Source organism: Oryzias latipes, chromosome 10 (genome assembly GCF_053564925.1).
Source record: "Oryzias latipes strain Hd-rR chromosome 10, Olatipes_Hd-rR_3.1".
Lineage (NCBI taxonomy): Eukaryota > Metazoa > Chordata > Actinopteri > Beloniformes > Adrianichthyidae > Oryzias > Oryzias latipes.
Window position 1 is genome coordinate 15,698,753 of NC_136246.1, and position 16,862 is coordinate 15,715,614.

The 16,862-nt window shown below is 39.1% G+C and overlaps 1 protein-coding gene across 2 annotated transcripts in view; it reads left to right on the top strand.

Moving 5' to 3' along the window:
• Positions 1–2,033: 2,033 nt before the first annotated feature.
• The window catches only part of slc16a2 (solute carrier family 16 member 2), a 28,968-nt gene continuing 14,139 nt past the window's right edge, over positions 2,034–16,862 (top strand). Inside the window, exons 1-3 of one of the 2 annotated variants that reach the window (XM_023959091.2) lie at positions 2,034–2,935; positions 15,388–15,532; positions 16,344–16,836. In XM_023959091.2, the coding sequence (XP_023814859.1) occupies positions 2,578–2,935; positions 15,388–15,532; positions 16,344–16,836 (996 nt within the window). In that variant the 5' untranslated portion in view covers positions 2,034–2,577. The remainder of the gene's footprint in view (positions 2,936–15,387; positions 15,533–16,343; positions 16,837–16,862) is intronic. The other variant, XM_078954092.1, reaches the window with a different exon arrangement.

The following is a 16,862-nucleotide window of genomic DNA, read 5'->3' on the forward strand; positions in this document are numbered from 1 at the left end:
TGCAACTGTAATTATCACTTTAAAAAGTTATAATAAATAAATAAATGACTTATTTAACATTAGGGATTAGTTAAGTTTGTTTTTCATTACATTTAGTTACATGTATAAGTTATATCTGGCCCTTTGAGGACAACCACTATGCTGATGTGGCCCTCTGTGAAAATGAGTTTGACACCCCTGCTCTACGACTTGAGGCTCAGTTTCTTTTTTCAGCCCTGCTTTGTTCCAGTAGTTATGGTAACGGTAGCTACCCAGTAGTGAATGTAAAAGTATCTCCAAATAAGCTGAAACTGTCAAAGCTTTAGAACATTTGCTATACTACATTTTTACTGTAGTTATACCAAATGCTTTGGTAGTAAAACAACAAGAAATGTCATGTTTGACATGTACATTTAAAGTGTAAAGATAGTAAGAAAACTAGTAAACTGTATTTAAAACATATCTTTAAGTCAAAAACAGCTAAGAAACCTAGATGGAGACGTGTGACAGCTCTAGAAGTCTGGTGTTCACTGTAAGTCATACTTTCAACCAAAAGTTTCAAAAACTAATGAAAATGAATTTAAAGCCAATAAAATGGTGATTTCTATTACAGTAATCACTAAATGTAACAAAACTAGACAGAGCCAGGAGATACAGGAGAAGAGCTTGTTAAACCAGGAAGTCCCCTGATCCGCCTGCCTAAAGAGCTAAAACAAAATCCCTTCAGTTTCACATTTTAGCTGACTGGATCCTAGACGTGTGGGCTCATTCTGCGCCTGCCCACACCTCTCTGAGGGTTTCAACTATTTCAGTTCAGACAGGAAGCACTAATAAAGCCCAGATACCCATCACCTTTGACCTCTAATTCATTCAAAAGGAATCCTAGCGTGGTCATTGACTCAGCGAGGCTGACATCATTTCTACATTTAACTTGAACACTAAGTGGGGTTTGAACAGCTTCCAAAAGAGTCCAAATGAAAACAGACACAATGATGCAAAAACCATATTGTGACCGTATTACTGTCAAGACTGCAATTCGTGTCAAACGCACTTGGATTTTCTTGTGTGTATTACTTTAGCTTATTTATTAACTATTGCCACATTACTTACACTTACTGTATGATGCTGTAAATTTGAGATTAGACATACCTGGTTAACGCTTCTGATTCATTTCTTATTCAATTCTCACAACTGAGAATTGAATAATTCACTTTTTTTGCCCTCAGATATTTTTTTTCTGAACTTCAACTGTGTTCTGTGCAATTAAACAAGATTAGATTATATTTTTTTTAAATGATAATTAAAAAAATATGAAACTAAAGAAAAAACTATATAAAGTAGAAGATTAACTTAAGCCTTCTTAAAACTGCCTAATATGTCTTAATTCTATTATTTTTCTTAACACTTAATTTATCAAGTCAGTCATTCATTTTACTCTTCTGTTTCAATTAATTAAAATTAAAATTGAGAAAAATACATAGACTTTCAAATAAAAATACTTTTTTGGGAAAACAAACAAACAAACAAAAAAAAACAACGAGTTATTTCTTAATTTCTATAAATAGTAAATAATTTATAGTGAGGCCTGTTTACTGTTATTCAACAGAGTTAGTTTTAAGGCATGGTTGCAGCGTCCCCTAGCGCCACCCACTTGTTATTGCGACTTCCAAACACGTGACCAAAATCTTTCTTATTTATAGTTCTATTTCTATATATTTCTAAAAAACACTCAATAGACGGTAAAAATTTTTGGAGAAACCTTATTGTCCTGCTATTTTAAATGATCACATTTTTTAATTGCCTTACCGTTTAAGTTAAAACTTTTTTATTGAGTGAACAATTACTTTTATTGTTTTTTATACACTATAAAACCACTAAACATGTCTAGTATGAAGTCAAAGCGTCTAAAAACGTATTTTTGTTTGCCAGAGGAAGTAGCTGCATGTCGGTCGGCAGCTCGGGTTTTTCCGTAAACAAACACGAAGTGCGACTCCTCCACGATTGTACAGTAACTGTACTGGCGCTCCGCCATTGGTTCCAGCCTTCCATCCGCCGGGAAAAGGAGGCGGGGGCGAGCGGCTCAATGACTGTCGAGGCTGTGTTGACAGTTCAGAGGCAGCACAGCGGCGGGATTTGCGCGGGCCTACCGCACCGCAACCCCGCATGAAGCTGCTAGAAGGCACACCCGGAGCTCAACATGATCTCCGAGTTTGACGCCGACCCCGAGATGGTTTGGAGCGGGCTGCGAGACACGAAGCGGCATCGAGGCGGGTTGGACGTACCGAACTGCTGGCAGCCAGCGCAAGTGGATACATGCGCGAAGTGAGCCTGTTGTTTTGACACCTAAAAATTGGAAAGAATAGATTCGTGGAAGTCCCGAGCTCGGACCAGAATGGTGACACCCATAGGTTGAGGGGAAATTCGCCAAAGTGCTGCTTCGAGGCTCGCGCGCCTGAGAAAGACTGTCCGTCCTGCGCGTTTGACAGATAGCCAATCAAATCTGTTATTCAAATCGCTGCTCTTGTTTCACTGACCTGGCCTATAATCCATGCATGTGCTCCAAAATCCCAGAGTTCTCTATGCTCCAGACCCAACAGTATGGGAACCAACGGCTTAGGCAGCCAAGAGCAGGAGTCAAAGGAGGAGAACCGGACGGAGCAGCCGGACCTCCACATGGAGTTTAGAGATGCTGCTCCGGAGCCGGAGAGCAGCCGGGACGCTCCGCCGGCGGCCGGCGACTGCAAGACGCCCGCCTCACCGGCTCCCGACGCCGTGGCGCACGGCCACGGAGCCGGCTTCGTGCCCCCGGAGGGAGGCTGGGGATGGCTCGTGGTGTTTGCCGCGACCTGGTGCAACGGCTCGATCTTCGGGATCCAGAACTCCTTCGGCATCCTTCACACCATGCTTGTGAAGGAGCACACGGACCCAGACGACCCCACGTCTCAGTTCAAAGTGGGTGAGTGCCGAAGTCCCAACAGGTGGGGGTGGGAGATGCACATCAGCATCAAAGTAACGTCTTCTCTTCATAATTAAGCAGATCCATTCCATGGTTTAAAAAAACTTTATTGAAAATACATACATTTACAGAACATATAAAAAAGTCCAGATTTATGTATAAAATAAATACATTTAAAGCAGTTATAAACAAGTCCAGACTGTTTTAAACTTTATTGAAAATATATAGAGAAGTGCATCCAAAACAAAGCAAGGACTATAAACGTTTTACACAAAATAATTATAGCATATGAATAAGAACTGATAGGTTAACAAATGATAACAGAGGATAATAAGTAAAAATAAACAATAATTAGGAGAAATCTTTTTTTTCTTTGCATTTATGTATATGAAATTTTGTTTGAAGAAGTAATACATTAAGGTTTTAAGGTTTTACTGCCGTTTGCACATACAGTACATCGGAATTTCTCTTTGGCATATCTCAGGTCAGGGTGAAAATAGAAAAAGACAAAAAAGAGAATAAAATTAGATAACAGAAGTACAAAGCATAAGATATAAATATAAATAAATATGAATATTGCAGCGTCCCGACCTTTCAGAAGAATGATCACACTTCTGTGGAGTTTCATTGTTTATTGCACTTAGTGTCTCAGCTGGATGGCATGTCGTGTTGCATGATTCAGGTTAGTCCAGTCTTCCAGTCATTAACAGTATTTTCAAAGTTTATTTGATCAAAATGAAAATAGTTATGTTTGAAGTAAATGAAACTACTTGGTTTTAATTTACTATTCATTAATCCTTCCAACAGAACTAAAACAATCCAGTAACAGAAAAGGTGAAGTACAGATTCATTGCAAAAGCTACAGTTATTATCAAAATTTGAAAATCTGGCTGTGCACATATTTGCTGAATAAATATTAGGTAAGAGTTGTTTATGTCCGTTTTGGGCTCAATTTATTAATGCAAAATGTTTTCAGGTGATAAACATGCTTTATCCCAATTTTTATTATTAAAGAGATTGATCCATAAAATGAAACCTGGAGGTGTGATGTAAACCTGACTTTGGGTCATCACTTTACCTCTGACATCATCCCATCAGTGGAAGGAAAGACTTATTGATTTGATCGAATTTCAGTGACAACACTGTACTTATCTAATCATTATCACCACCATTACAGTACACCTATACCTGCTCACTTTTATCACTTTTGATGAAGTTTGTAATTTGAGATCATTAGGATAAACATAGAAAATGAGGTCCAGAAATCTTTACAGCTTTTCTTTAAGAAAATGTAAGCATTTATTCATTTTATTTTTCCTTTTTAAGGGGATGTTTTTTTTTCACAACACCAAAACACATCGATATGCTGATTTTAGGATTAATCTGGGAAATCTTTTTTTCTTTTCTTTTCTCTTTGGAATGAACAGATTTGATCACTTTTGGCGTAATTAATTTTTTTTGTTGTTGCATGCATTTCTCATGGCAAGCATGCTAAAAACAACTAATCATGCTGGGAGTAGTTCTGTTGTAAAGATTTTTTTAATTTTATTTTTTTATTTATTTTCCTCACACTTTGTTTGTGTTTCAAAGGGAAGATGGGAGAAAGAGTAAAATAGAATTCAAACTTACCTTGACAGATTGCAGCAGTCCAGTTAGTGTAATGTCTGAAAGAAAAAGTCAACAACTTTTAAAATCTCTTTAATGTTGAATTAAAGCACAGAGTTAATAAGCTTGAATGTTCAGCTGCATGTAAACGCAGGAATGAAAATGTCACGTTTAGCATCTTTTCCCAACAGCATCCTTTAGGCTGCAAGTGATTGCAAACTGAAGAGGGCCAAAACAGCAAAAACAAAAAAATAATAAAAAAGGCCCAAAGAAAAAAACCTTATTTGCCTTTTTTAATTGTAAAGCTTCATACACACCGGAAAAGAAATGCGCTATGTGTGTCTTTTTTCCTTTTCTACTGTTTACCTGCGCATGTCCGCCACCTGTAGTTGGAGGAGGTACCAAATTTCAAAACCGTGCAACTGTCAGGCACAAAACGGAAAGGGTTCAATTCATCGCTAGTGTCCTTCAAGGGTGGATATGGATCAACATCATGTGACGAGAGCGGCGGTCTTGGTTTATCTTTATTTCAAAAGCAAGAAGACGTTGTCAGACTTGATGCAGTGTCTGGGTGCAGCTGATTAACCAAATCCATGGTAAATGGCGGATGGCGTATACTTATATAGCGCTTTTCTACCCTCTTTCGAAGGCCCAAAGCGCTTTACAGGCACATTCACCCATGCACACACACATTCACACACTGATGGCGGCTCAGCTGCTGAACACTGGCACCAACCTCCCACCAGAGGCAAGGTGAGGACACTTGGACAAGGCGGGAATCAAACCTGCAATCTTACGATCATGGGTCGACCACCCTACCACTGCACGACGGCCGAACCTCCACCTGGTTTAACTGGCAATGCACATTCAAAGACCACACGTTTTGTACACACAACCTGAAAGCAATTGTAAAATCTTGCGTAGCTACACGTGAATGTGAACGTTTTGAATGCAGATTTTCAAAAGTGGAATCTTTGACATTTTGGATTCATTGTGTGAGTGAAACCAGAAGAACTGACCGGGTACGTACAACAACAGATGCCCCTAAACAAATGCACTTCATTGACCAATCATGATTAGCAAGAATGACCAGAGGTCTTGTTGCTTTTTCCGTCCGTATAAATGTTAAAACAATAAGAGGAAAGACGTCAGAAGCGAATGTTGATCAATCTGGATAGAGGTATAAAATCGTTTCCAAGTAGTTTAGGGGCCAATATTGTTCTCTGAGAAACCTTAAAACTTTACAATGCTAGAAAGTTGACCAAAAAAATTTAAAACAAGGGAAATGTAGAAAAAGAGACAATCCTTTTTTTTAATGATTTACATAACACATGAAGGAGCACAATAATTCTGGGTACAGATGTTATGGCATTGGCCCTTGCAGCCAAACTGTTGCATCATACAGCAGTACAGTAAGCAGAGCTGAAGCGCTCTGGGTTAAAGAAAAATAAATCAGTGTTGCAATATGCCTAAAGTCCAAATCCCAACCTAGACAAAACTTAAGTCAACGTGTTTTGTTTAAACGCAAACCTGAATGTGGACAGAAGTGCAGGGCACGGTGGTCTTGTGTGCAGGACTGATTCTGAAGTAGAAAACAACACAGTCAGCTGCTGCTTGCTTAGAGGAAGGAAAGGCTAAAGAAAGTCGGGCACAAACCAACCAACCATGCTATACATTGTTGGTGAATTTCCATACCAGTGATAGAGACAGGTGTGTCATTTTGAGTTTTGTGATCCCATGAAGAGCACAGCTCTCAAAGGCATTTTGCAATAGTCCATTGAGGAACATCATGTTGAGGTTTTAAATGCTGCCCCCAAGTGGAACCAACTCCAAAAAATATAAGTTGTAGTCACAACTGCTCTGACGGGTGGATATGGGCTATCTGGGGGGGAAAAATGGGCAAACCTGTATGGGTCATGCATGCGGTCCACATGAAATATTAAGGTCATAGACCACTCAGTGAACTTGTATTGAGAAAAGAGGTTTTTTTTTTTCATGGGTATGCTGCGAGCGATAGGTTGTTGTGATCTCTTATGCAACACACATGGGTAAGTAAGAGTGAATTAGGGGAGACGCCTGCATGACGTACAGATTTTCCCCCAAAATCCCATGAAATTTAAACTTTTGAAGTGTATTTTTTCTGTGTGCTGCATTTGCGTGGGGTCAGTCAGAAACCAGCACTGGCATCTTTACTAATGACTACTAAAGCGTGTAAGGGCAGCAGATGACAACATCCCCCGTGTGTCATACTTGTGTGCAACTTACATTAGCCTCACGGATACTTCATGATGCCCCATGGTACGTTCCATTTTCAACAACGTCCCTGGAGGTGGCTGTATGAGTCTCAAGGGAACTGCAAGAAACACCTGCTCCCCTTAAGAGGCGGCTGCTCTTCTCTACGACCCTCTTTGGGCCCAGCAGCACCTGAACGGGTCATGTGACTAAGGTTATAGGTTGTGTTACCAAATTTGGGAAAAGCACCAGTGCAAGGAGCAATGCAGAGACAACCATCCTGCTGATATCTAGCTCTAGGCCTGCACAATGAATCGCAAATTTATCGTTATCGCAATATCAAGCTGTGCAATAAACAAATCACAAAGGCGGCGAAAATTGCAATAAATGGTTACCTTAAATGTGCTAAAACAATCTCTTGGCAGCTTGAATCAGTAAATTCATTCTGCGGTTACCATGGTTACTTTTTAAAGTTAAAAGCAACTTAAAAAATATTTAGGTTTTTCAAAACAAATAGCGGAGGGGGGGGTCCAAGGGCAGGGATGTCCAGTTTAGCTTAGTCTGTTGTTCAATTTAGTATTTTCCAATTGAATTCTATGTATTAATGATCCTTTCAATTTTATGTTTAACCTTTTCAATTACCGATACGAAGCCCATCGATACGACTGTTGTTGTGAATTTGGGCTATATAAATAAAATTTAATTGAATTGAAGTGTTTAACGAATCAATCAAATCCCTTTATGCATTTGACCAATCAGACGGAGCCCTTTTATGTTAGACGTTCGCCTGCTATGTAGACGAGGGTTAACTGTTATTTAAACTAAGAAGTTGCATTGAAATAGAATTGATGTTTTTGTTCGTTTTGCTATTTGTTCATGTATCGCAAGATATATCGTTATCGCAATATTGATCACTGATATTGCGATTTTTCTTCGTGCAGCCCTATAAATTAGCTCCGTAAGTCGGGACATTTTTATGAAAAGAGATCGCTGCCTTCAAAATAAAGTCAACACCTGTTGGACATGTTAATAACGCTTGTAGGATCTCCAATAGAAAAAAGTGTTGAAATGACTTAATGCTGTTTTCAGGAAACAACATTTCAGCAGATTGAGTGAAGCTGGTCTGGAATTTGGGTTGTTAGGAGCTTACATATATTCAGCCCTCCAAACTAGATCTGCACAGCTACTGGCTGGACAGGTTCATTGGAATTCCTCTGTAATATCTCAGATTTGTATGGCGCTCAACAGTCATCACAAGCAGGCAGAATGAAGCTGTTTTTGAGTGAGATTGCTGCACGTTGCAGCCTTGGCTGCTGGGAATGACTCAGAGAAAGAGTGGCAATTTGACCAGTTGATTGTGATTTTGTTGTTTTCTTGTTCTTTTTTCAATCTTAGTCGTCTTTCTTTTCATTCCCGATGTGAAGGAGTTCTGTGGGTGCAGCGCTCCAGTGAATCAGGCTGAAACCTGGGTGGTTGTTTTTCTTAAACTGTTGCAGAGCTCCACAATCACAAAAAAAAAACCCCAAAAAAATAATAAGGTCAGCATGTAGGAGGAGATTGAAATGCTCCCCTGGAACAACTTCTCCCTATAATTCAAAGGCAACAGACAGTAATGAAAGAGAAAAAGAAGAACCAGGCTTTCTCCTTTCCAGGTTTTGTTTTGGATCATCTTTATTTTATTAAGTAAAAGAGTAAAAGAGAAAAGTCGCTTTGCTTTTATGTTTCATTCAATCAAAAGCCTGGAAATGACCATTTTTTAATTGTAAAAATTAAATGCGTTTGTTAAGCGATTTGACATGTGCTTTCTGTTCCCTTTCTCTCCTTTTTTTTCTCGACTTTGATCTCATCTGAGCTCTTGCTCTCAGTTGTACTTACATGTGAGAGGATTAGGTTAATAGGCTGAGGCCTGACCTTTTTCCTTCAAGATTAAGAGGAAAACATTTGTTAAAAAAAGCAGGTAGCCATCGTTTTGAATTCAGTATCTAGGTTGGAAAATAATCCATGCAGAGCACCAACATGTACGAACTGATGTGGAGATACAGGGAGAAAAAAGAAGAACTATTAAAGATTATAAAGTCATTTTTAGAGATATTTAGTTTTTGATCACTTGTGTTTTTGGGATTACAGGGTGGGATTAATTCATTTTTTTTGAGACCACACCAAAAAAGAAAAAAGCAATGGGTGCAGAGGTAGGAAAGAAACTAACAATTGAATGATTATGGGGGGGGGGGCAGCAGCACATAGGCGTGCCAGGGAGAAATGTTCAAAATGCAGCTGAGTGTGATGACTGCCGCAGTCTGCAGAGCAGAAAATGTGTGAAAGGAGCAGAACAAAGGATGAGAAATGATGTTTTATTGATTTAAGAGATGATTGTGTAGCGTTTCACGTCCCTTAACATTCTTAAGGTTTCCGCCTTCTAGTTATTTATAAAAGACAAAGTTATTGGAACATTTTGTCCCTGCGTGATCTTGAATGAAAATTAAAATAAACAAGAAAAATCAAAAGAATAATAAGTAATCTTTGATGTTTTTTCTTTGTGCAGCATCTTAGGATAACTCAGGAAAAGGGAATCAGTCCTCCCTAATTCAACTGACATGGAAGGTGATGCACAGAGGGAAGGTTCAAGCTGGATGTGTACATTAGAACGGTGCTCCACAAACCAGTCGGTACTTGGCAGCAGAAAAAGAAAGAAAGCACGTCCTAAATTTTTTCAGTTTTATTTTGAATATAATTCTCAAGGATGTTTTATTTTGAAAAACTATTAGTTTCGTTTCCCCCACAGCCGACTCATACTTGATACTGTACATGTTAAGTCGCTCCGTCACGTGTCGGAAATACATCCACTATTTTCTCAAAGCGGCTGCACGGACTGCTAAATTGAAACCCCCAAGCTGACAAGGGTAAAACAAAACATACTTTATTTAAAAAGTTGCTTTTTGCAAAAAAAGAAGAAACAGAAGAAAAGCCTTTGCCTTTATAGAAAATATATCAGCTTTTAAAAGACATAAACCAGGAGTCTTTACACAAAATATGGTTTTATTACGACTGTTGTTCACATAATAATAACCATAATAATAATGCATAAAATTAAGCAACCAGCTGTCTTATGTCACGAGGATGTTGCTAACAAGGTTATGATTTTATTTAGAAATATCAGATTAAATGACTGTTTTTTTGTGTTTATCTGTCACACCTTAGATCAGAATTTGGATCAGCCTGAAGTTGGCGTCCAGTTTTTTAGCTCCCACTTTGACAGTTATGGGTCAGTGGAAAATTTATTTCACATTTGAATGGTTCCTTCAGGAAATCTAGTGTACACATGAAGTTTGAAGCAGCTGCAGATATTTTACCGAGGATTAAGATAAACTTTAACTTCAAAAGTTAAGGCAAACTGGAAGCAGGAATCAAAATCAGACGCCCACTTCAGCCCTCATACAGGCCGGTCCATGGAAATATTGGCTGACATTAAACAGGTCCATGGCAGTGAAAGCTTGAGGACCACTGCATTAGATTAAGAATAAGCTGATTTTAGTCAGTTTTTATAAAAAGACATGCTCACTTCCACTGACCTAGTCTCATCAAATGGAAAATCACGCAGCAAAAGGAAAACTATATAATCACATACAACTGTGTGCTGCACTATTTCACAGTGTTTTAAACAACATCATTTGGGAATTTTCCTTTTCGATTACAGTCAATGTGGTTCAAATAAAAACGCAGACTGGGATCTGCTGTAATATTGCTCAACTTTGTGTTCCAAATATCACAACCGTCTGTGGCCTTGCTCTGTTTTTTTTTTTTTTTTTAACTTGGCTGTTGTCAGCAGGAAGGCAAAAAGTGACCTCACGAGTCCCCATGAAAAGATTCAGCATGTTTCGTAAGGAGCTCGCACTTTTTCCCACTGACTTATCGACATGTTATTCATTGATAAAGCCGCCTCCTCAGCCTGATGCTGGAACAGACCAGCAGGTCGACATAGATTGGCGTTCAGCCACGACCCACCAACACATGCATCTGTCAGAACTTGACGTGTTTTAATCACATTCGTAAGGAGGGCTCACTTTAATTGCAGGATGTTCAGGCCACACACTTAGATGGAAGGGATATTGTTGTGCTGCCCTAGATTCCTCCAGGATCACCAGGGCAGTCGAAGCCTGAAGCTGGCAGGTTAGGGTGCACTCTGGCATTTTTGGCAATAAGAAGGGCAGAGAAACAGGTTCAGTTAAGAACAGGGTCTTTGCATGTTGCATGGAAAAAATGGTTAAGGAAATGCACACATTGTTTTTGATTGTTATCCATATTATTAACCAGAAGGAATTGTGCTGTTCTGCTCTTTGTCATATCGTCATTGCAACATTGATCACTTATATCACACATGGCAAGTTTTGCTCATATTGTGCAGGACTAGTCTGAACTAAGATACTCATTTCCTTACAATTTCAGCCTTAAACAGTCCTGTTGGGTGTCATCCTTTGCGGTCAATTGAAACGGGGACAATCGGTGCATCTCCGACTGTGCAAGTCTGAGAATTGGTCTGAACAATTGCATTCACACCAAACTCCAGACTTCTAGGATTTTAGGATGTTTACTGTTTTAAAATGCATCAGGGTAAGTACCTAATAATAACTGTCTGGCATGGCGGAGGTGGGGTAAGAATTTGGTTATGTTTTGCATCCAAAAGACCAAAATCTCCACCATTTGATCTGAATAGAGTGCTGAACTTCAGCTCTAATCTGTTTACTCAGTTTGTTGGACAGAACAAGTTAAGAAAAAAATGAATATAGTGCTAAAAGATTTGAGAAGAGAACAAAAGCCGCTTTAAGCACAGATTACATCAATATGTTCTGTTGAACTAAAGCTATGGTTGTACAGCCTTTAATTAAGCCATAGTTAAATATCAAATTTATTCCTTATTATGGTGATAGGTTTATTATTAAAGACAAAATATACTATTTTAGTGTGTTTATTCGATGTCTGCAGCAAAGATTTTGTTTGTGGCGACAAAAATAGCTTTTGCGTCAGCAACGTGTCTTCCTGCTAACCACCTGCAAAAGGATATTTCATTTAATTGGTCTTTGCGGGAAAGACTTCCATATAAAAACTCCTGCTCCTCTGCCTCCTGGCTTCCGCTAACAGTGTAAAACAATGTATGGCTATTGTTTCATTTGCAGCGAGAATGCCACGCGGTGCCAAACACACTCCTGTGCATTGTTTTGTTCGGGGAAAACTTCAGCAGCTGTGCTTCAGCCCCAAACAAGGTCCTGCTTTTTGCTCTCTGTACTGCTCGGAGCTCAATCTAAAACAATAAATATAGGGGTTTTTAACGGCTGGTATTGTTCTGGACGCTTTGCAGTGTCAGCTGAGTAAAGGTCTTTTGTCACCACTCAAAGAAAGGAAAACAAAGTCAATGATCTGTGCAAGAACAAAGTCTTTTTAGTACTGATAGAGGCTTCGTTAGAAGCCACAAAGTATATTTTAGGTAATTCTCTTAAAGGTGAGACGCACTTTATGATCCAAAACAGACACTTGTGGGATAAACCTGCTTGCATCATTTTGACCTTTTAACTGCCCGCTCAACCAATTAGTAGATCACTTTTAGAAAACAAATTATTAAAAACATTGATGTGGTGTAAAACTCCCCCAAGGCAATAAGAAGCAGAAACATCTTTTTAAATTGATTTTGTCTTGGTTGGGTAGTTAAAAAGCTTAAGCATTGAATTAATGAGGCTTTGCATTCTCTGCATTGGTGGTATGGGCTCCTTTAATACTTTATTAGGTAAATATTAGGAAAACATTAACATTACTCTATAACAAATGTTACTTTTTGGCTGACTAAAAGGCTGATCACTCTAAAAATCTGACAGAACCTTTTCCTTTCATCCAGTGTCTAAAAAAACGTGAAATTTTCATAAAATGTATGAATTTGATTTGGAAGGAGCTTATCTTGACTTTTAACTAAGAAATGGTTAAACAAAAGTGATAGCTCCTTTCGTAAAAATCCTTCTAAAACACAAATTGCTGAGGAGTGCACTCAAAAATTTGGGGGGGAGATGAAAGAAAAATCTGCTATAACACCAACCAAAACCAATTTATTATGATGCTTCTTGATGTTCTTGTAATGCACTTGTGATTTAGTTAAACTCCTATTAAAAGGTCAAATGAAAAATGTAAAATGAAATAATTTCATTAGAAAACAAACGATACCTAACAAAAAAGATAATATAAATAACAGACCAGGGCATCAAACTGTCATAGCGAAGAAACATGTAAGACAATAAATACTTGAAACAGCGCATTGATAAGGACAAATTAATTTCATTTATAAATTTAATTCAATGACTGACCATTTGCTAATAAAGTTGTGAAAAAACCTTGACAGGAGTATGATCATAAAAGCAACAAAGATTTTTGTTGTTGTCGTCTGTGTAGTTTTTTCCCCTTCAACTTTTTAAAAATGTATTTTTTATTCAGATAGAAATCCTAATGATTTCTTCACATTGATCATCCTAAACTATAATCTAATATCTATTATGCTATCATATATAGTCTGGCCTGTAGCAGTCCTACATGGACCATGTTGTTTTTTCAATTTATCTTTCTTATGGCACTTTTGCGGGAATATTTGACCCCCATCGCATACTCAAAAACTCACCACAATTTGCACGCTCTGATCTGATCTATGTGCATTGTGAATGACTCCCTCAAAAATGAGGACATCGCAGCAGGTAAAACCATCAAAAAATGAATGAATTGGAGGAAAAAATTCCTTATGGGCACAAAAAACCCCAGTTTGAAACCCAAAACACACACCTGACGTTTGAAAATTATTATGAGATGGCCACAGGACTTAAGACGTGGGGCATTTTGTGGCAAAGTATAAAATTTGGCCATTTTAATCACTTTTTTGCACAATATAGGAAAAGAAAAGTTGTTCCAGCTACCTCTACAAAAAATGGACACACTTTACTTGGTGAAATCTACTGACGTTTTGTGACTTTTGACATTGGGAAGAGGCTGCTATCTTGAATTTCCCCCCCCAAATCACCTCCAGTACCGGCCACAAATTTAATATCCTCCTAGAGATTTTGATCTACTGCCTCCTAAATCCTCAAGCACCATTGGAACGCTACTGGCAAAAAACTGTTGGAGTTAGAAGTTGGAGAATAGCGCTAGTGGGGGGGGTGGCAAAAATGTGTGTTTGCCTGTTGCTCACAGATTTTTTACTACAATTTTGTAAACAATGTAATACGTGAATCGTTGGGTCAAGCTGTACAAAATGATATGAAATACAATATGTACATATTATGAATGTGGGTGAGGCTCTTAAGAGCACATGCAGACAAATAAGTGTGTATAGATTTTGCAGCAAAAGAAATTATATCAAATGTTTTCCTATATGGAGCAGCCCTAGAGATTAGCAGCATTTAGAGAATGATGAATAAACTCTTTCAAAGTTTTTTGGTTTGTTTCTTGTGCTTACTGACTGTTTAAAAGATGCAGGCATTCAGAAAGCTTAAATTTGCTGAAGGGTATGCTTGAGAGGTTGGGGAATCTGCATATCTTTGTACTAACATCTTTAATAGCTCAGCTTATTGTCAGTGAATCTCTAAATCATTTCCCCCCCAAATTTGAACTACACTGTGAGTTGTTAATATACTGCTGCCTGCAGAGAAATGCCTTATTTGCATAAAGCAAGGATCTAAAATCTGAAGCTCCAGGGAAAAAAATATGTGAAGGAATAGAGAGAAGAATTCCAACAAAAGCCTGTGAACTTCAAAACTACTGGGGAGAATATATTTGAAAACTGATGTCCATTTCTAAAAAAATATATTTGAATGTTGCGGTTTAATCGGTAAATGCACAACAGATAAAAAAAAAAAAGCTCCTCTGCAGAGCAACAGAGCTCATGTTTCAAGCAGCTACAGGAGTCCTGGTACTCGTCTCTGGAGTCTCATCGCCAATAAACCGTGTGATCCACTGCCCGAATCCCATACTGGATATTGGATTTAAATGGTGTCCCATGTGGAGGATTTTAGCTTTCTATGTAATAAAAGCTGGTAAGGTTGAACCACAGGCCATAAATACAATAAAGTTCACTTGTTAATCCTTCCAATCTCAGATTAATACATGTATAACTAGCATGTATAGATGTATGTATAGATGTAGATAGTGAGGCGTTTCCTTGTGAATTAGTGTTGTTTCTGTCATGAATTGGTATTTTTTTAATACCTGGAAATGTCAAATCTGAATGACATGAAAGTATGTATGCAGCCTGAGTTAAGAAATGCCTGGAGGGCAGTTGAAGGAAAACACAGGGCACGTTTTTACGTTACTTTAGCTGAGATAACAGATGCTTATATACAAACAAGTAGCAAGTAGCAGAGAAGAAGACAGAACGTAAGAAACTGCATGTATGCCCAATGATGCTCCTCATGTTTTATATAGGTCTTTTCCACTGACTTCTGTGCATGTTAGTTAGAGTGTCATGGTGCATTCGGCCTTCCAAGGACTCTTATCTTTGCTCTGTGCACAAACAGCGTCTTGTTTGCTTTCCATGATTTCAACAGCTCATGCCGTGAGTTATGACCGACCTCTCCTTTCTGTTCCCTCTGCAGCCTGGGTTGGGGCCTTGGCCATGGGCATGATCTTCTTCTGCTCCCCTGTGGTCAGCATGTTTACCGACCATTTTGGCTGCAGGAAGACGGCCGTCAGTGGGGCCGCGCTCGCTTTTATAGGGCTTCTCAGCACATCGTTTGCAAAGTAAGAACCATCCTGTCGAAGAACCACTGTCACCAATCCCAACCTTTTCTTAAAAAAACATTAAATATTCTAATTTTTACATGTATTTATAACTGTAAAAGTATATTGATTCAATCCACACTGTTACCCTGTACCCAAAGTCCCACCAAGCATATTTTGACTTTAATGGTGTAATTTAGAAAACATTAAAGTCAGTTAAAGTATGGTAGCTTGATCTGCTTTAGATCCAGTTTTCCTATGTGCTTTGGCCCAGAAGTGTCCACTTAAACCAGATTGAACAAACATGAAGTAGGACCTTTAATATTACAGAAAAAATACACCCAACTCTCTAAGCAACTACTGCTAACGTGAAAGGGAGCAACGTGGATGACCGGCAATTAATCATTGACTGGATGTTTGTGCAAATTATTAGACAATAATTGCATAAATGTTTACTCCCCCTCTCTGACTGAGTCAGAGTGCAGGTTGCTGATATGGTCCTGGTTAAATGCCCCCCCAATGGGATGCCGTCTTTGAAGTGTTAATGTTGGTTTAAGACACAGATTGCCAAAACTGGTGGCTAGTGCAAGACCTCAGAATCTGGTCAAACAGCACTAAATCCTGCTCTGTCCAGTAAGGGGAGCTGTCAGTGGATAGAAACAATGAACCTGCATCTCAGCAGCATTTTTGATGGTCCTGAGGCTTTAGTCTTTACAATGAGTACAATGCATAAGATTGTCCTTGTTTTCCAACCGGCAAAACATCATTAAAAGTTAGTGGTTGTTAAGGAGTCATGATTTTCTCTCAAATAACTTTTCTCTCTTCCCTGCAGCTCTTTGATTCTTCGATACTTCACGTACGGCATATTGTTCGGATGTGGCTCCTCCTTTGCCTTTCAACCCTCGCTGGTGATCCTTGGCCACTACTTCCGCCAGCGCCTGGGCTTAGCCAACGGTGTGGTCACAGCTGGAGCCAGCCTCTTCTCCATGGGCCTGCCAGTTTTGCTTGATAAAGTGGTTGAGCCTCTGGGCCTCAGCAGAACGTTCCAGATCCTCAGCCTCTTCATGCTGGTCCAGGCCCTTCTAGCATTAACGTTTATACCGTTGCTCCCCTCTGGGGGGGCCATGGGCCCACCAGCCATGGGGCCTGGTCAGGCTGAGTCCCAGACTCAGGCTGCAGTCCAAGCTGGGAGCAAGTGGGGCAAAGTAGTCGCCAGAATCAGAAAGTACTTCAACCTGCGTGTCTTTCACATTGTGACGTACCGAGTGTGGGCGTTTGGAGTGGCCACGGCTGTTTTGGGATACTTTGTGCCATATGTCCATCTGGTAAGACATCTTCGTTGTTCTGCCAA